The sequence below is a fragment of the Saccoglossus kowalevskii genome, chromosome 14 (assembly GCF_978046115.1).
Source record: "Saccoglossus kowalevskii chromosome 14, keSacKowa6.1, whole genome shotgun sequence".
Lineage (NCBI taxonomy): Eukaryota > Metazoa > Hemichordata > Enteropneusta > Harrimaniidae > Saccoglossus > Saccoglossus kowalevskii.
Window position 1 is genome coordinate 32,673,524 of NC_140654.1, and position 21,132 is coordinate 32,694,655.

The 21,132-nt window shown below is 37.6% G+C and overlaps 3 protein-coding genes across 3 annotated transcripts; 1 reads left to right on the forward strand and 2 right to left on the reverse strand.

Annotated features, from left to right (window-relative positions):
• Positions 1–451: 451 nt before the first annotated feature.
• LOC102801002 (uncharacterized) lies at positions 452–11,599 on the forward strand. The gene is made up of 7 exons (XM_006815653.3): positions 452–546; positions 3,274–3,930; positions 4,357–5,039; positions 5,954–6,091; positions 6,394–6,588; positions 8,149–8,704; positions 8,951–11,599. The coding sequence occupies exons 2-7, from the start codon at positions 3,276–3,278 to the stop codon at positions 9,607–9,609; spliced, it is 2,886 nt and encodes a 961-aa protein (XP_006815716.1). The 5' UTR covers positions 452–546; positions 3,274–3,275; the 3' UTR covers positions 9,610–11,599.
• Positions 10,546–13,795, reverse strand: LOC100374725 (alpha-tocopherol transfer protein-like). Its single transcript, XM_002734064.4, has 4 exons — positions 13,292–13,795; positions 11,932–12,125; positions 11,225–11,335; positions 10,546–11,069 (listed from the first exon to the last, which is right to left on the reverse strand). The coding sequence occupies exons 1-4, from the start codon at positions 13,662–13,664 to the stop codon at positions 10,806–10,808; spliced, it is 942 nt and encodes a 313-aa protein (XP_002734110.1). The 5' UTR covers positions 13,665–13,795; the 3' UTR covers positions 10,546–10,805.
• Positions 13,796–15,199: 1,404 nt separating this feature from the next.
• On the reverse strand, positions 15,200–20,501 carry LOC100374572 (alpha-tocopherol transfer protein-like). The gene is made up of 4 exons (XM_002734063.3): positions 19,926–20,501; positions 18,049–18,242; positions 17,214–17,324; positions 15,200–17,005 (listed from the first exon to the last, which is right to left on the reverse strand). Exons 1-4 carry the CDS (start codon positions 20,338–20,340, stop codon positions 16,745–16,747), a joined length of 981 nt encoding a protein of 326 aa, XP_002734109.2. The 5' UTR covers positions 20,341–20,501; the 3' UTR covers positions 15,200–16,744.
• Between the last annotated feature and the right edge of the window lie 631 nt (positions 20,502–21,132).

A 21,132-nucleotide genomic window follows, 5' to 3' on the forward strand; every position in this document is an offset into this window, starting at 1 on the left:
TGCAATGCCATATTAGTATACGTTTAAAGTATTGTTTTGGATTTTAAGTAAGCGTTTGATTTCGTCAAGTAAGTATTCGAGTTCGGCCTAGGCTTTGGCTTGATGGTTTCACCGATGAATGCATACCGTTGTCATGCTTTAAGTTGGATATTATGGTATCTATGGTACCAGCGGCGTCGGTGCTGCTTCAATGGCGTACGGGTACTTAATACGGTGATAAATGGAGGGTCCCGGGAGGGATAACTATGTTCACGGAATGTCTCGTAAAAATCGTCAAGATAACACCTGTGATGCTCATACATCCCCCAACAAAATCGATTTTGTTTTGACAAGTAATAATATTGATTGCCTAAAGCGATGGGTTACGACACAACACGAACAGCTACCCAGAAATCAATATCATATTGTCACTATTTAAGAACTGACGTTGCTTGGCGTCTACAGTTGTTTAATACGACACACGACACCGGCAGCAATTTCAGGTTACAGCTGCGCCGCCACGACTTGGACTGTAGCCATACTAACATCGTGGACTTGCAATTGCAGGTAGGTTACGTCGTAGTCTAAGCTAATTTTTAGAATTAGTTTCCGATGTGTGTTTTTATGTAGCAGTAATCATGTTACTTGATTGAACATAACGATGTTTCATGAACTTGACCAATTTAGTGACTGACTCTGATTTGTACACTATCTCCCAGTTTTCGTAATACATACAACGAACGCCCACCATTCATATGCCATGCAACGCTGACTCAACTATAAGTTAGCTTCGTTGGTCGCTACTCTGGATAGAGTTCAACATTATTCACTAAATGTAGCCGTTTGTGCCAAATTGCCTTTTACAAATTTTACTTATTAATAGAACTTCAAATGTATCCTGAAATCTGTTAAGCGATCCAAAAATAAACAGAACAACACTTACGAACAATTCATATATGTGAACTCAATTTGCAGAGATGAGAAAGGGAATAATCGAACATACAGATTGCATAAATTGACAACAAAATTTGACGAACGAAATGTTGGGTACTTTTACATGAAAACTACTATAATATTACGTGTCGAGCGAAATAGAAGATGATCAATCTGTAATGAAGTATATGCAAAGTTGTGTTGTCGCTGTCATGACAACATTATTGCACTACATGTTAAAATAAACAAAATGGCTGAATTGTGGCTACTGACCTCGGTGAATGATTTCTTGGTTGCTATCATGACTCGTTTACCAAAGTTGGGCAGATTCTTGCATTCAGTACATGTAGCTGTGGAGTCGAATAATCCCTACTTGGGGCTAGCTTTGCGATAAATGGCGACCAGCGTGTCATGGCATAATGAAATAAACTATGCTCCAGGACAATCTTATAATCCTAAGAATAGTCCCCCTCCCCCCCACCTCCCCGAGTTCATTGAATTCAATCCAGCTGGTCTATAATCGTAATGTTATTGGGTCGCCGTGGAAAATACTATGCAAATACAAGTATTTTTGAACATTTTTTTAATAAATAGTATTTTATCTAAACATTTCTAGTAAATAATATATTGATTACAGTGTATTATTTAGTTCACATCGTTGATAACAAATAAACAACAACAGACGACGTTTAATCAAACTATACTCAGTGTGCAGTGGCTTCCCTCAATGTGGGTAGCACAACTTGAATAATAATACACTACGATTCTAGCAACTGGACGTGTCATCGACCATGTCAGATTAAAACTGGCGTATATATGTATGAATGAACCAATGTGATGATATCAAATATATTCGTGGCCAAAAATAACAGCTTGTCCTGAATAGAAATTTGTAGCTTAGTCGTCTACGGACTTCAGATGCTCACAATTTAGACGAGGCATGGCTGCGTTGATTTTAGTGATGTCTGCAATAAACAATACTTATGTGCACGTAATCAGTAAATCTAAAATAAGTAATTCATGGGTTATACCAAGTAATTCATGGGTTATACCAAGTAATTCATGGGTTATACCAAGTAATTCATGGGTTATACCAAGTAATTCATGGGTTATACCAAGTAATTGCACACGTTGAACCTTGTTTGCTGTCATTTGCGGTGATAAAATAAAATAGTTTTCAAAAATCTCGACTCATCAGTTTATATTATGAATTCTTTTCGTGATAGCTTATCCTGCATGGCCTATTCAGTGTGTTAGATACACGTGTTTATGTATGTCTATATCAGCTTTACTCCAGCAAAACATTGCACACTCCACACGCATGTTACAGTAACAACTACGATCACAATTGATATTTATTATATATTTACCCAGCCAAAAAATTAAAAAAAATATCTGCTTACAAAATCTGGCTACGGGCAAAGTTCAAAATTGTGAAGTACCGCGGAGGAAGGTACGGATTAGTTTTGTTTACTTGTACATAAATCACACTCACTGGCATGACAACCACCCCAACTATATCTAGCTACGTGTCCGTCAATATGTATACTGCAGGGGGGGGGTCTGAAGAGTGCTTGTTATTACTTGGCACCCGTTGTAAACCCTATTTGACTCTATATTCAGATGAACCTGGAGATATATGTACATACATAGTATAGGATAAAATAGTATGTCAGTATACCTAATCAACACAACTGTGTACTAGTTCTACCATTACGGAATATTTGACATACGGTGTCGTGTTTCCCTCTTGCTGTTTTGATCACAAGTGGCTACCTATAATTTGTCTCAAAGATACGCCTACTGTTTGGGAATATTACTACGATCGGTCGACCTCATTGTTCGGTGTAATCGATTACAAGCAACACGTGTTATGTGATATTCACAGCGAAATAATTATAGGTCATTGTAACTAGTGTAATTATATTCGGCTAAACTTGCAAGGTTGGTATAATGATGACAAATAAGGCAACTGCGCTATAAATTATATATCAACCTCAACTTTACAAGCACAAACGACATTTACATTTGCCTTGCCGTTTATTCGGCGTTATTTGCCTAATTTACATATTGCATACTAGTAATCTGAATAACGTGTGAGCGCTTCGCGGAATGAGGAGATACCTGCTGAAATCAATCTATTTTGGATTTGAATTACACTTTTTTCAAATAAACCAATTCGATTATAAACTGTTATTATTATTATTATTTGCTGACTTTAATATAATTACCCTTAATTTTGATTTATAAAATAAAGGCCAAGTTCACAAACTTATACAGCGAGGCTATTGCTGCGGGATACCGTGCATGTACAGGTTTGTTTTCAACATTACTAGTATTTACATATTTTTTTGTTTTTAGTGATGGGTTCCCGAGTAAATAGAAAAAGTCTCCTGTATAACATTGGAAGATTAAACAAAACAGTTACACTTTTCGAAGCCAAGTGGCGGACATTCTTGGATGATCATGTTCAGGATTTCATTAAAGCAGTTGCTATGGGAATTGAAGAAGGGTATGCCCCGATTTACAGACCGAAAGTTGTTAGTTTTGATGACGCGATGTACTGTAGGGAGATATTGATATCACCAAGGAGAGATCCTACAAAAAAGTACCCTTCAAAAGCTATCCTGCTGGCATTCAAGAAATTCGAAAATATCTATGCAGCGGTCGAGGATATGCGAGACTGGCTCGGATTTCTGTTGGTCCAACTTGCAGAGTTTAGTGCTTTCGAGAAACGAGAAGAGACAAAGAAAACAGACGCATTTGAGACACACAACGAGAGATACATGGAGACGTTGGAACGCTACAGGGACTGGCCAACAGAGAAGAAACTTCGTTTTGAGAGAGGCCACGAGGCACTCCATCAAGATCTCGTGTATATTCTTGCCGAGCCTTTGAAGTGTCGGCGATTTGGAATGCTTTTGAGTCATATCTCATTTGCTATAGACTGTGCCAAAGATGTACTGCTGGTACTTGGGCCTACCGTAAATGCATGGATGTTAGACGCCAATACGACTGGTCTGTACTGAAAAACTGATATTTTCTCACTAGTAGATTTTAATATTAGAATATTATATACAAGTGTAGTTTAATAATAGATAATAACTGTTCCTTGTTGTGTATGACTGGGTGATATTTACTGCTCCGACGGGCGTTTCTAAGATATGTAGAAAGTAGAGCCATTCTTAGCAAATCTGAAGATTTTTATTTCTCCTATGAAACTTGTTAGGCAGGCTCAAGGCGATTCTACCAATTGTCCTTTCTTAATAGAGGTTGGTGGTCGTTACGTCGCGTTCTTTTCGATATGGGATGACCATCATCCTTTAACTTCCACAGTTGATGTTCAGAAGACACTCTCAGGCAACCGAATAAGACTATCACCCATTTGCTTAAATCAAAGCAATGTGTTAAATTTCGTTATTTTACTTTCACGTTTTATTTTAGTGATCAAAGACCATGAAGAGGCTGTATCGTCGTTAAAACAATGTCGTCGAGAAGCGTCAAAATTAGGTGACAGCTATCTGGAGTCGTTCACTTTCTCCACCTGGCCAGTGTGTTTGGGGTACATCGGACGAGAAGGCGGAATCTTACATATAAAAGACGCCGGCATCCAACTTTACGTTCCACAGGCTTTAATATCAGAAAACATCGTCCAGGAGTTATACGTCAATATTGAATCAGCAGATTCACAATCCGCAGATAAAATGGTTTATGGAATAGATGACGGGAATACTCCGTTTTTGACTGTCTCTCCCGTAGTAAGGCTTGGCCCTGTTCGACTCAAAATGAACGAACCATTACTTCTGACGATCCCGCACTGCGCAAAAAGAGTGGCAGCTAGTAAATTCAAGATGGCGTACAGCAGTCACAGAATAGGTGACAAGAGTACCTGGAGAATGCTTGCCAGCCACGAGCTACAGATGGTTGTTAATGACAACAGCGTGGTGGCGCTGGTCAAATACGGAGGGTGTTACCAGGTGAAAGTGGAATCCAATGGCAACGACGATGAAGACGTTTGGAAAATCGTCGGCGTTGGTCTTTTCTCTTCCCCAATCAAAGATTTTATGAGACCGGATGTTTTGAAACTACAGGTGTATATATGGAACGCCACTGTGGCTGATAGAGAGGTAGATAACTACATTGGTTTCAACGTATTATTTTTTTCTGTGATATTTAGTACTCACAATACGTTTTTGTCGCACTTTGTTTCCCGACACATAACAAATCGTGAAAAAAGTAACGTAAAAAAGTATAAAAAATCGCAGAAACGTGTAGAAAAACGGCAACTATTAAATCATAAATATTATGCGGAGCAAAGCGTGATAGTGTTGCGGGTCGAAAGAGTTAGTTATGATTGCTGAATCATTCGAGTTACGAAAACAGAGAGTTACAAAAATGACCACGCCCATAGTTTAGAGACCACGCCCACTTCTGAGGAGCCACGCCCAAATTGTAACTCAACAGTTACAATATACAATATACATTTTTGTTTTCGTTGAATGTCCACATTAAGTAACTCGTATTTTAAAGGTTAATCGAACTTCGAGTTGCGGGCAACATAAATTTGTCGTTTTGTTTAACGTTCAAATTTAGTATTTTAATTAACTGTTAACTGAACTTCAAGTTACGGGAAACATAAAACGTTAAACAGAATAAAAAATCTGTGTCGCCCGTAACTCGAAGTTTGGTTAACTATTATCAATAAAAGTTCGAGTCAATTACTAAACGTGGACGTTCAACAAAAACAAAAATTCATGTCGCCCGTAACTCGAAGTTCTGTTAATTTTTAATTGATCATCGAGTTATAATTTATGCTTGGTTTCTCAAAAGTGGGCGTGGTTTTTAAAATATGGGCCTCGATATTCGTAACTCGAACAATTGAGTATCTCGTATACGAATGGTGTCCACGTCTACTGAATTGTTTGAATATCAGCTTATGTTTTATTTCGTTCTCTGCATCTGAACATTTCCTTTCAGTTCTGTTCTATATTCTACATGGCTTGGCACAACAAACGACTGTGATTTGTATATTACATTGCAGGCTGTACAGCAGGTGGCGGCACAACATGGCGAATTACAATTAGTTGACACGGGCTACATGGTTGTAAACCGTACCGGTAAACAGTTGATTGTCATGGTAACACCACCAAACGGCTGGAAATGCACCAATAATGGAAAGGTTGGTTAACAAGAAAGTTATCAAAACAATTTAAACTTGGGTATTGAGGGAGTAACAATTCGGATGAAAACTAATTTACGCAATACGACCTTAAAGGGCGGTGGTCGTCGCGCTGCGCATGTGCGACATTTGTGTTGAACAACATTGGTCGCCATCTTTGCTTGTAAGAGACACATATCTCGCGCATGCGTGGCACAAAGACTGTCACCTTTTAAAAGTGAAGTCTTCTCGTCAATACTTTGGCGGCACTGTCATCACAGTTTTGTGCTAATTATAATCATGTTTTTTTGGCCGTTTGTCAGAGAGTTGCATTGGAAGCCGTGATGTCCATGGGTGTTATTGGTGGCTGTCAGATCGGATGGATTTACTGTCGTAGAGCAGCATCGCTGTCGAAGACAAGTACACCGCGGTCAGCCAATGTAACTGTCAATGTTCGACAACTTAGAACAAAGAATGCTGTCTCTTTACGCTACGTGGCAAAGCCGACTCCAGTAAAGGTGAAGTTTAAAAATATATATATTACCTTCTCACTAAACTGTGTGTCGTCCTCGTATTAAATCTAAATTTGTCTGTGTGTCTCAATTGCCTTTTTCTTGTTTCTTGTCAATTTCACTACCGACCTACGACTGATACGTAAGAAAATTTATGAAACTTCGAAATTGACGACCCATCGACGCCAAAAATCTCACAATGCAAATCTTTCATCAAAAATTATCAACATATGATCTACAAAAACTGTTCATTCAAGAAATTTAAACATTTTTGTTGGGAGTAACGTATATTGTAAATCAATCAAAAATTGTCAACATGATTCATTCGAGAAATTCAACCATTTTGGTTGGAAACAACGTATAAAATAAGTGTTATCAGAGTGTTCCACAATGTAATTAATATATTTATTGTACAAGTTGAAATGTCGATAGTGAATTTGCAAGTTACAAAACAAAAACAACACGCCACGCCAGGATACATTGTGAGAGGTGGACAGTGTTCATATTGCCGTTCTAATCTGTGATCGCTCGTCCCTACCACAGTCACTTGGGGGCTGAAAATCAATAAATACTAATTTTCAATAAAAATCATCCGCTATACGTATATAAACAAACAAGTTGTGAAACACGGCACCGAGTAAATCGACACCCTGTCGGTTTCAAATGTCGATTTCTTACCTTAAAATGCGAAACAAAAATTTTAGAGGGGGTCAGGTGTTACGTTAATAACCATTGTTCATAATTGCTAACTTGGTTTTATTCAAAACTGCACAAATCCCGCGTTTTCTGATGATATCCGACGATTTCATGAACGAAAATGGCCAGCAGCCAGAATCAAGGGGGATTCGCATAGAGTTCTGGGTAAATCACGGAAATACTCGCTGTTACGGCACGCCTGATTGGCTGAAAATGAGTATGCGCACTTGATTTACCCATAACTCTGCGCGAATCCCCCTTGATTCTGGCTGCTGGCCATTTTCGATCATGAAATTGTCGGATATCACCAAAAAACTCGCGATTTGTGCCGTTTTGAATAAAACCAAGTTAGCGATTATGAACAATGGTTATTAACCTAACACCTGACCCCCTCTGCACTTTTTGTTTCGCATTTTAAGGTAAGAAATCGACATTTGAAACCGACAGAGTGTCGATTTACTCGGTGCCGTGTTTCACAACTTGTTTATTTATATACGTATAGCGGATGATTTTTATTGAAAATTAGTATTTATTGATTTTCAGCCCCCAAGTGACTGTGTCCCTACGTCCATGCTAAATCATACTGTTATTGGGTGATTTACTCCTTTCTAAATGACGCACGAATACATCATCATATCCGGTTGTCGTATTGGACTACCGTTAGTCTATTAAACGATTGCATCGCTAATTGCTCAATATGGTGCACGGGTTTTACTAAGGGGCTTTTCTGACCCGAGGTTGATTGTTACCCGGTCACATGGCAGTATCTTCACAGTAATTATGCACGTTGTGGGAAGTGACGTCTCCTAATATATATATATATATATATATATATATATATATATATATATACGAATTTTCTTTCTGTAGAAAGATGAAATCAGCTTAACGGATTCAACACCGCGTGATGAAAAAACAGACAGAAATATCGTCGATATAATAAAGTCGAGAACGTCTCGCATAATGCCGGATGCGGTATTTGACAGACTCTGTAACGCATTGGACAAAAAAAGTGATATGGTTATTATCGTTGATGGCGCTGTTAAATGCATGGATTACAGATGTCTGGCGAAAGATATGGCATTTAATGTAAGCGTTCACAAGTATTGGAAGAACCCAGAGCCGCTGACCAAGAACTTTTTCAGAAAGGGTAAGCACCGTGGAGATAAGAACCCCGCGTCATCAAGGTCTAGCAGTAGCGCAAGCATCACCACAACGTACTACATACATGGCTGGGAGGCTCTAGGCACTCAGAGGCCGATTTCCGTAACGAGCAGGGACAGCAGTGGTCGTTATGGCAACATGTTTAGTTCTCCAATTCGTTCACGGAGCAGTATGATGAATGGATACGGCAGACCGGTGAATGGGGTCAGACCTGGAAGTAGAACTGATAGCGCCACCACAGTTCAGAGTAACCACGTAGCAGGTAATGTAACGTGGAATGATTTATAGCAATTGCCCGGATGTGTTTCGAACATATCACAATCACGTAATGACACCAATATTTATCTATTAAATACACTCGTGTATCTAACGAATACATGTCGCACCATTTTTTTTGGGGGGGGAATGTAAAGACCAGAAACAGCTTTCACCCGATGCGCCCTGGTTAACGTTATATTGTTGGATATCACAATTGTGACTTTTCAATAATTGTTATCGAATATTTCAGGTTCAAAAGCCGGAGTACTATCGTATAGTCGTCCTCACTCTACCAACAGAGTCAACTCGTCCAGGAGCGGGAAAAGTATTTCGTTTGAATTGGATCAAAATAGCTATAACCCCAATAAGAGATACACTCCTAGATACCAGTCTGGAAGTCCACGCGTCGACACTGCAAGCTGTAATGAACACTGTGCGACGTACCTCGGGGAAAGAGAAAGCTTGGACAACGATCATCGATGGAAGAACCCGGCCAAGAGGTTGTTGCATTTTATTATTTCTGAAGAGATGCGAGCTGAAAAGTGTAGAGCTGAGATTCTTGAGAAACTGTGGAGAATGATGGGTAATATAGGCAACATTTATGCCCAGCAAGTCCTCTACGATGGTACTGTCTTGACATTAGAGCAAACGGCTGAAGTAGCAGAGGTCATCGCCGATATATGGCCCGTGGTGGCGCGTAATATGCAATTTACTGAGGATGAGATTGCCGCAGTGAGACGGGAGCAAACAGTCCATAATTGGGATGAAAAAAATGCGGCCAAGAGGTTTCTTACGGCATGGATATCTGTAATGGAAAAGCAAAATGAGCGTCCAGCGTTGATGGAACTGTTACGAGCAGTTGAAATGGTTGACAAGGATCTGATGTTGTTGTTGGGCACCCTACTGTGATGTCAGCGTCCACTTCATCACGGGATGTAATGTTGCCGTTCCTGCTGTTATGTCAGCACCCACTTCATCAACATGCTCTGAGACTTGATCCCAGTTATAGTCGGTAAAGAAATTAAAAATAATTCAATGGTAACATTACTTACAACTACAGCAATTTGTGATCAAAAATAGTCTTACTGCACGTCAATCAATCAACAATCGTTTTAATGTTAGCCAAACTGATATTGACCTGTTTTAGGAAGGGGGAAACATTTTCTGATAGAGGAATAGAGTCTGGTGGACACGCTTGTCCATTTTCTACTGACTTGCACAATCTTAGGCTTAAATGGCGGCAGTCGTCGCGCTGCGCATGTGAGACATTTGTGTTGATAAACATTGGTTTTCTCTTAATCCAATGCGCTCTTTTAATGTAAATCACAAGTATGAGCGCAACTTGTACTGATTACTCCTTCGATATTTTCCAATCACCAAAAAATACCTAATTAAAGCTTGGTAACGTCTCAGTTTGTATTCGTTGATCTGTGCAACAGTCAAAGTCGCCATCTTTGTTTATACTACGAGACCCATACATCTCGCGCATGCGTGGCGCGACGACTACCGCCCTTTAACTTAGCAAGTGTGATGTCGTTTATATGAATAATCCCCATATACATATCCATTCGTTTTGATTGATCAATTCATTCAAGTTTAATTCACAAGTTACCCAGTATACAAATACTCTTACGTATTCCGGCATGGCGTGGTCGTTTCAATAGAGCCATCTAGGAATGACGTAACGCTGCAATATGTAACAAACCAATGATCCCAAGAGAAAACGTGAATACAAGTGGCTCATACAACTGCATAATGTTTGTTATTTTTCTTAACTACGAGTCACGCATTTGCAAATTTCACGTTAACGGCTGGCGATGCCAGTGTCTAGTAACTCCAAAACAATGGGAAAGAATACGACTTTAATTATCTCTTTCTTAAGTATTGTCGTCAATAACACTGAAAGCAATAAAACCATGCCCGATGTTCGTAGATTCAGCTAAGCGTCTTGACGCATGCAAGTCCAGGAATTAGTAGTTTCATTAAACATATATCGTGTTCCATTTTTTAGTCTTATATATTTTGTAATGTAATGTTTTGCACATTTTAAAAGTGACAATAGACAAGTTTGTTTTGTATGCTATGACTTTGAATGATTAATCTGACTATAGTTCTATTTTCTTGAAGCTTCCAACGAGTCCTCCACTGGGGTCTATGGTCTTGGCGTCTTTACCGAGGGCGTCCTTCATCTTCGGAATACCGTATTTATCATTTTCAGCGATGTACTTTGTCTCCCATGTTTGTAATTCTTTCATCCATTTTGTGGTACATTCTGTCACACTTGGCTGGGTTCCACCGTAATCTGACGGCAGATTAGCTGATGGAATGTACTTGTGCAATGTACCATACTCGTCGCCATGTACTCTGATCTGAAAAAAACTCCGAAAGTTTATATTACTTTGGTTATGTGGTGGCGATTTCGTTGAAACCCATGCCTTGCTGCAGACGGTGAATTAGTATTTGTTGGGATACGTTTAGACCAAATTATTTCAATGAACTGACTTTATTGAATCATTATACCTACCCTTTTCTTCATCTTTTCAGTCATAAACACACTCCATATCGCCATACCTGCTTCAAATATTGAGGGGGTATTGACAAAATGAACTCCTTTATTTCTAATTGGCATGGCACTCTAACAACGAAAAAACATTATATTATCAATTTTCGTGCTATTATTATTTTAGAATATTCTCAAATAACCGTGGCTAAAGTCAGATATCATGGAGCTGTTTCTCATTTGACATCTGAACTCTATGAATGAGGCCATACTTACTCGCGTCAATGAGACTTGTGTATAGTGAATTGTTTATCATTACAAGAACCGATGACCTGGGAATCTTTTAACTATATACATGTACAACACTTTGGCAAATAAACACAACTTTTCATCTTTTAATAGTGTGTTCTTGTTTTGCTGGAAGTTCACTCAATTGAAATGTATACAATAATGTATTGTCTTATTACATTACCCTGATGACCCACGCCGCATTCTCCTTAGACGATACAATTTAGGGGGCAAATTGGCAACGGCGTCCGGATCATATAATCAGTTTGGGTCCATAAAGCCATAACCTCACATTTTAATTTTTTTAATTCATAGTACAATGTAGTTTGTTTTGAAAGTGATTCTCACTATTAATTGACTTTAATTGGAATTTCGCTTAACATACCGGGATCAGGGTGTTGTTACAAAATGTGCCTACTAAGACAACATTGACTGACCCATACCTCGGTAATTGACATCATCAACTTGGCGAATGACGGTCCATTATGAAGAGCGTGTTTGGCAGTGTAGTCGGCAAAGTCGCCAATCATTACGACACCAGTTATCTGAGACTCTTCGTCTTCTAGCATTTTCTCGATTGTTAACACGCTTGCACGTGCCATGTCTTTCACACTGTATTTATCAACGTCAAGTTTTCCTGTGATAAAAAAAAACACATTTATAATACAGCAATGTAATGGAGTTTCTAAACACAAAGTCCATTTTCTAATTTTGTAAAGTTAGGATGTTGATATTCGTAGACAATCGTGGAATATAAAAATAAATCTACAAGTTGGATTTTATTCAGACTTTATTCAGTTTATGCTCTGTCTTGCAAACAGAAATGTAATTAACATTTCCCTATGAAGTACCCAAAAAATGTTCGTTGCACGGAGAATTGTCACCATGGTAGCGAAATTTGACAATGTCTACCATACGAATACGTGACCTAAAGGTTTCTGCCAAAGCGACCAAATCGCGTGCAAAGACTCACCTTCGTTGCAGGTGGGGTTAATCACTATGTACTTTATAAGTAACATATTCGTTGTTCAAGAAATCGTGTAAATTATCGGCGTATGATAAGTCGTATGATGCTTTTCTGGGTCACCGACATGCCTACGCATATCACCGACACGCCTACGCATATGTACACCAGAACTAGTATTAAATATTTTTCGGGATCGACAAATTGGAAATTTCTGTCACAATGTTAAGGCTATTTGATTATTAATGCAAGTCATATCATTGTTTTTATTCAGAACAAGAAGCAATAAACCATGAGTTGACCGAGTTGATATCAAAGGTCTAGTGTCAGATAAAGTTTGTCCACCGACGATGTTCTGGAAATTGACGTGGACTAGGTCATTATGTAAAGCGTTGTCCGTGTTCACCTGTACGCATTTTAATATGCAGATTACCCGTAAACACGAGTCTCATGCACGTGTACTACATTCATTTATGTTCGTATACATCAAGTCGTTTAACCCCTTCACCGGGGGCTTTACGTCTCCAGTTAATCGATGTACAAAACAAGACTGAAAAGGTATAATATGTAGGATATTTCATCGTACTTAGAAAATATGTCATAAGACTGGACAAAATAAACATGCCATATAACGATGATAGGTCAATGAACCGATAAACTCAACCTCATTCAATCATTGCATAATTCTACACAGACTTCGACAATTATCAAGGTCACATGACAGTCACTAAACTTTTGAACAATCAAAACGGCCTTTGTCAACTCCCAATAAATTTGCGAAGGAAAGACAGAATTCCTGGTCATTGAACAGAAGTTGTTTTTTTGATAGTTGTAATTACCTGGTCGAAATACGCCAACACGGCGGCCTTCGGAGTCTTTCCCGGGAAACATTCCGTCAAGTCCTTCTTCCCAGATATATTTCAATTTGTCCACTTCCAGGTTGTCAAAAACTTCTGGATACTCGTGACGGATTTCATAATAGGCAACAAGATTTTTAAACGCTCGGTTTACGTCGAACTTTCTGGCTCGTAAGAATCTCAACAGGAACGCGTCATCGGTGCGGAACTTGATATCTGGACGTGTGTGAGTTTTCTCTCGTAATGCTTTCAAACCTTGTTCCCGACCCTCTGGTGTTTCGTGAAGTTCTTTCTTTGCCTTTTCCTGCAGTTCTTTGCTCAGTGTACACACGTACGGTTTATTCGTGTCCGACATGTTGTCTTTGAGTACGGGTCAATCTATTCTATCTTGTATGGGGGTTGCCAACTGATAACAACGTTTACTCGTTCTATGTACTTCGATGCACCAATCAACGTTAAAAAGATGATGGGCTATCTGAAAGACGATTGTTTCGACATTACAGTCATAGTGATTGCGTGTTGTTTTCAATCACAAGTATTGCCCGTAATTACGTCACGTGTTGTTACCCGTTTTATTGATTCGTTTCCCCATTTTTTACAGAGATGTTCCCTGATTGGACGTTAGTTGTAACAGTTGTGTAATTCAATTCCGGTATTTTGGTAAAACATCTCGCACAATCACGTGCATTGAATCAGTGTATAATTCAGTCACGCCATGCATGTCTACGTGACATTAGTAATATGCTGACCGCATTTGAAAAATGCAAAATATGGGAAGAATTACGTCATGCCATCAGACCGTTTTTATGTATATAATTACAATTGATATGTTCAGTTATGCCACAATAAGTGACTGAATACCACCTTTAAAACGTCTTCAATATGTCCCCTCTCAAAATAATCCTCGCGCCACACAAAATTATGTTCAAATCAAAAGTCACAATTTGTTCCCCCTCAAATCAAAATTTTGTAAAAAATCGTTTTTTAAAAGTTTACGTATTGTACCGATTGGATTATATATCAAAAATACAAAAAGAATCCGGTAGTAATTTGTATGGATTGTGTTGTTGCCATAACGATATGCCCTATAACGTGCTCCATAGTGATCAAAACTGCTGCAGACTTTGTATTGAGTGGCTGTTAATTTTAAATTAAGTCAGATATTTATTTATGTACTCAGTTTTCTTTTATTTCCCATGGCCATATACGTCACATTTTTACATGCAAATCTGAATAAAAATAATCAATAATCTTATAAACAAATAATTTAGAGGGTCTATAATTAAATCAAGGTAACCAATAACAAATCCAGGTTTTGACACTCGTAAGTAAACTTCAGTGTCATTATTCCAACTTGAATCACAACATATTATACTGTTTTACTCCGCAAATAAATGAAAAACTTGTTTTCGTAAATAGATCACATACATTATTCTAAAAACATTTTTTTACTATTACTCGTTGCATTGCATTTAAAAAGCTGTTTTTGAGTTTAGTTGACTTTTATTATTGTTGAAACAATGTAAAATTATGTAACGAATCGGTATGGTTTCGTCGGTTCATCGAACGACAATACATCTAAAGGTATCTCTGTTATAGCCACTATTTCAGAGTACGATAATAATATTCATATCTTACTTCATATCATGTTATATTAAGAACGATTCCAGGAAATTCTGGGAGATACTACGACGATGTTAGCAGCACTGCCCAAACTATAGCAAACAGGTTATGTCTGACTCATTTGGGTAGGAGTTAACCGTTATGTTAGAATGACGCAACTCAAATCCAGAATCGGCACTCAGAAAACCGAGACCTAGAATAGTCTGTCTAGAATGTTATTGCATGATTACAGAATAAACAAAAATATTAGAGAACACATCATCAGTATATGATTTAAACTACTTATAATCACATTACTAGCATACCCAGTGTTACAATGATTTAAACTACTTATAATCACATTACTAGCATACCCAGTGTTACAATGATTTAAACTACTTATAATCACATTACTAGCCAGTGTTACAATGATTTAAACTACTTATAATCACATTACTAGCATACCCAGTGTTACAATGATTTAAACTACTTATAATCACATTACTAGCATACTCAGTGTTACAATGATTTAAACTACTTATTATCACATTACTAGCATACCCAGTGTTACAATGATTTAAACTACTTATAATCACATTACTAGCATACCCAGTGTTACAATGATTTAAACTACTTATAATCACATTACTAGCATACCCAGTGTTACAATGATTTAAACTACTTATAATCACATTACTAGCATACCCAGTGTTACAATGATTTAAACTACTTATAATCACATTACTAGCACACTCAGTGTTACAATGATTTAAACTACTTATAATCACATTACTAGCATACTCAGTGTTACAATGATTTAAACTACTTATAATCACATTACTAGCATACTCAGTGTTACAATGATTTAAACTACTTATAATCACATTACTAGCATACACAGTGTTACAATGATTTAAACTACTTATAATCACATTACTAGCATACTCAGTGTTACAATGATTTAAACTACTTATAATCACATTACTAGCATACTCAGTGTTACAATGATTAAAACTACTTATAATCACATTACTAGCATACTCAGTGTTACAATGATTTAAACTACTTATAATCACATTACTGGCACACCCAGTGTTACAATGATTTAAACTACTTATAATCACATTACTGGCATACTCAGTGTTACAATGATTTAAACTACTTATAATCACATTACTAGCATACCCAGTGTTACAATGATTTAAACTACTTATAATCACATTACTAGCATACCTAGTGTTACAATGATTTAAACTACTTATAATCACATTACTAGCATACCCAGTGTTACAATGATTTAAACTACTTATAATCACATTACTGGCACACCCAGTGTTACAATGATTTAAACTACTTATAATCACATTACTGGCATACTCAGTGTTACAATGATTTAAACTACTTATAATCACATTACTAGCATACCCAGTGTTACAATGATTTAAACTACTTATAATCACATTACTAGCATACCTAGTGTTACAATGATTTAAACTACTTATAATCACATTACTAGCATACCCAGTGTTACAATGATTTAAACTACTTATAATTACATTACTAGCATACCCAGTGTTACAATGATTTAATTCAAGACGTATTTAGATGAATGTTTTGAATGAAGTCAAATGAATCTCATACAAAGTATTTTAGTTGTCCAAAATAGTAACAGTTGCTAAACCGATTATATGCTCAACCACATTTTGTTTCCAAAGCCTGGTGTCAGTGGTGGCTAATATACTCGTGATTGTTAATATAATCACAATGAAATAACAATGTATTTTGAAATGAAATACAGAGAAATGTATTATAATATCATATATGTAGAAGCAATCAGAGTTCTATTTTCCTGAAGGTGCCAACTAGCCCTCCTCCTGGATCGACAGTCTTGTCTTTACCAAGGGCGTCCTTCATCTTGGGGATACCATACATGGCATTCTCGTCATGGTATCTCTTTTCCCAAGCTTGTAACTCTTGCATCCATTTCTTCGAACATTCTGTTATTTCTGGCTGGGTTCCTCCGTAATCCGATGGGAGGGCTGCTGAGGGAATGTATTTATGTAACGTACCGTATTCATCCCCGTGAACTTTGACCTGTGAAAACAAGAATAGATAAGCATTGGCGCTAGCATTTTCCCATCGAATGCGTGTACAATTTGGAAGCGAGTAAACACTCTAGGTGTATGCATCATCTATGTGTTTCGAATGTTACATACTGGTATTCCAACAGACAAAACATTGTGTTTCAACCCGCTATAAAAAAAAATGATTTTACCAAATCTGTTCACGATTTCACACGTACCCTTTTCTTCATCTTTTCAGTCATAAACACACTCCATATCGCCATACCTGCTTCAAATATTGAGGGCGTGTTGACAAAATGAACTCCCTTACTTCTGATTGGCATGGCACTCTAAGGATGATAGGAAACACAGTAAAATACAATATCGTGCACGTGTCATATTTGTTCTGTCGAACACGAATGCAGCATTTATTTAACAATCACCACCAAATATAGGCCAACAGTAAGGTATCGTTGTTCAAATAGGCCAACAGTAAAGTATCGTTGTTCAAATAGGCCAACAGTAAGGTATCGTTGTTCAAATAGGCCAACAGTAAGGTATCGTTGTTCAAATAGGCCAACAGTAAGGTATCGTTGTTCAAATAGGCCAACAGTAAGGTAAGTTGTTCAAATAGGCCAACAGTAAGGTATCGTTGTTCAAATAGGCCAACAGTAAGGTATCGTTGTTCAAATAGCCTAACAGTAAGGTATCGTTGTTCAAATAGGCCAACAGTAAGGTATCGTTGTTCAAATAGGCCAACAGTAAGGTATCGTTGTTCAAAAATAGGTACTGGTCATTTATATGAAATGAACACTTTGTTTGTAGGCCACATGATACTTATTAATATTATGAACCAAACTGTTCAGAGTACGACTGTGGTATATTAATAAAAATAATAACACATTATAACAGTGTCTCAAATTGTCATCATCGTAGTTACGATGAAAATTAATAGATATTCATCGATAAACTGAATTGAAGATTTCAAAAATGCTTTGTAACACTATTCATAGTTTACTGCTTGAATGTGTGCAGACATGTTGTAATTTATGCGTGTGACCTTTTACCCCATACCTCGGAAATTGACATCATCATCCTAGCAAATGACGGTCCATTGTGAATAGCATGTTTTGCAGTATAGTCAGCAAAGTCGCCAATCATTACGACGCCACTAATTTGCGCCTCTTCGTTTTCTAAAAGTTTCTCTGTTGACAAGACGCTAGCACGAGCCATGTCTTTCACACTGTATTTGTCAACATCTAGTTTTCCTGTGAAGAAAATGAATGTAAAGATAAACAACGGAAAACGTAATAGTGTGTCGCTCCATGTATACTGCGAGTCGAGAGACAACGCGCTTTGCTTTATTTTTTACCGTCTAGCCTCATTACATTGTCAGGATTTTCTAATTTCAAGCTATATGAATTACTATTACCCGCTCACACACACATAACAAATAATGTCACACCCCTGGCAGTGGGCGTGCGTAGCAGGTGTTCCCATAGTCATACAAGAAATATACATGCTCTTGTTCTTCGTTGTTCATTAATCTTGGCCCTGCGTGACAATTAGTGTACTCAACTAGAAAAAGTAAGAGAAAAAAAACACACTAATAATAATCTAGTTTGTTTTTTATCTACTTTATTTTGTATTATATAATTGGACTGTTCTTTTAGCGAATTGTCTTTAACTGTGGGTCGCTCTAGCGTGTTTTACAAGAAACAGGTTAATGTGCACAATAGCGCTGTCTTATGTACATGTACTTTTTCAATCAAGCACTAAAATTTGAAAATTCCTGGCCAGTAAAATATTATAATATTATATGTACATAAACTTGGAACCAAGCAGCATATATTGATTACACTACTCAATATAACGACCTAAACTACCTGACAAATGGACACAAATTAAGAGTACCTACTTAGATAAATGTGAATACAGTCTGGCACTCAAATTGAGACTTCAATAAAATTTACAATACCCGCTTCAAATCTACGCCGGTGTATTTTATTCCAGTGTAAATGGTACTCGATAAATATAAAATACAATAAAACGCATACAATTGTTGTTCGAATAGATTAATTATAATTCTATGTCTGAATAAATAATAAAGTAGATTGTTTACATTCACCACAGCGAATGATATTTATTGGAAATAAATCATTTTTTACAGCTTTCCTCCCGTCACCATAAATAGTTTTACTACCTTGCAGTCGTGGCAACTATTCATGTATCGTCATGTATCGACTCTAAACAAGGTTTCTTCGTAACGTTGACCTGAATTCACAAAACAACTCTATAATACTCAGTGATGTACATATCACCTCAACCGTGTGGAGAAACTAATCAGTTTGTAAAGTTATTTTTGAATCACAACAATGTACTGGTACACAATTCAACTGACACACAAATGAACAAATATAATTTCACGTGTTCACTTGACGCGTTTTTCGTCAACTTGATGAGAGTTTCTTAAAGCCCCGAAGTAACTCTAAGCCTAACCTTCAGTGCCCCTCCTCCCAATAATTAATTATACATACACCTCTACAAAGCACGCATGAGGGGGGCATATACAATTACATTGGGGTGCATTGTTAGGGTTAGGGTTTCGGTTAGGGAGAGGGCGCTCCTTCCAACTTGATTTTCATAAAATAGTTGTAAAACTATTTTTTTTTCTTGAAATGTTCATATTGATTGAAAGCGTATGAGTAACAAGACTTGAAAACTTGAAGTCACTTGACTAACAAAGGAAAACGTAGTTGTACTAGGTTACGAGTAATCATGATAATGTAGTTAGTAAGTTACAATTTATTAAGATTTAACTTCAAATATGTCATTTCAGTGCAATGAGAATAAATATGAAAATTATATTTTATTTTAGTCTCGTCAATACCAAACTGTCATGGTTATATATAAACTGTAAGAACATTGTCTCGTGCAATCGCATTACATACCTGGCCGGAAAAAACCAATAAAACGCCCTTCGTTATCTCTCCCGTCAAATCTTCCTTCTAACCCTCCTTCCCAGATATATTTCAATTTGTCCACTTCCAGGTTGTCAAAAACTTCTGGATACTCGTGACGGATTTCATAATAGGCAACAAGATTTTTAAACGCTCGGTTTACGTCGAACTTTCTGGCTCGTAAGAATCTCAACAGGAACGCGTCATCGGTGCGGAACTTGATATCTGGACGTGTGTGAGTTTTCTCTCGTAATGCTTTCAGACCTTGTTCCCGACCCTCTGGTGTTTCGTGAAGTTCTTTCTTTGCCTTTTCCTGCAGTTCTTTGCTCAGTGTACACACGTACGGTTTATTCGTGTCCGACATCTTTCCAATCAGCTGATTCGAATGACTGGGTTCAAAGTCCATGAAAGACACAGTATCAACCGTAGTAAGCGGAGTAGACCCAGTTCCAGTCCCTTGGCGCTGCAGTGAAGCAGGCACCCGAACGTTGACTGGCAGTCCCGGGTGTACTCACCTGGATTTTGGGTGAGAGTGCTCCGTAGCCAGTGGAAAGATCGACGTTGAGGGCACTAACTGACTAAGAAAAATTGCTTTTTCGCCAAAAAATGCCCTAAAGCTGAAGTTGCTGAAGATCTTAAAATTGGGTATGAAACAATGCAATCGACTGTGAAAATACGGGTGAAAACAGCGGTGTATACCTGTGTGCTGCACACTATAGATGTGCCCCCGTGAGGAGTTTAATAAAAATACCGTAGAGGGCAGTATAACAAACGTGATCGGCTAATACATATACACTGTATTCGCGATACCCTGGAAATAAAGAGGAGGTGTTCTACGTCCTCTGGGAATCCGTCTGTGAAATAGTAATGACTCCTTTCCGTGGAAACACAAATAATCTTTTTCAACTTACGATCCGTCCATTTGAAAAAATGAGTCATATAAATATAGCAGTCGCTAATACATACTACAGCAATTCGGAATTGTAATTATTTAGACGCGATGGAACATTGCTTCTGATATAATAGATATCATATTGAATATTACGCATAATAAGGGTAAATAAATTGACAAGCCAAATAGAGAGACACTCAAATTTGCAAGTGGCGTTTGATTCTACGCTATCTGGAGTCACATGATATATTTCATTTTCATTGATGCCAAATTGAAGGGGTCTTTGAAAACGTTAATTTGGCAAAA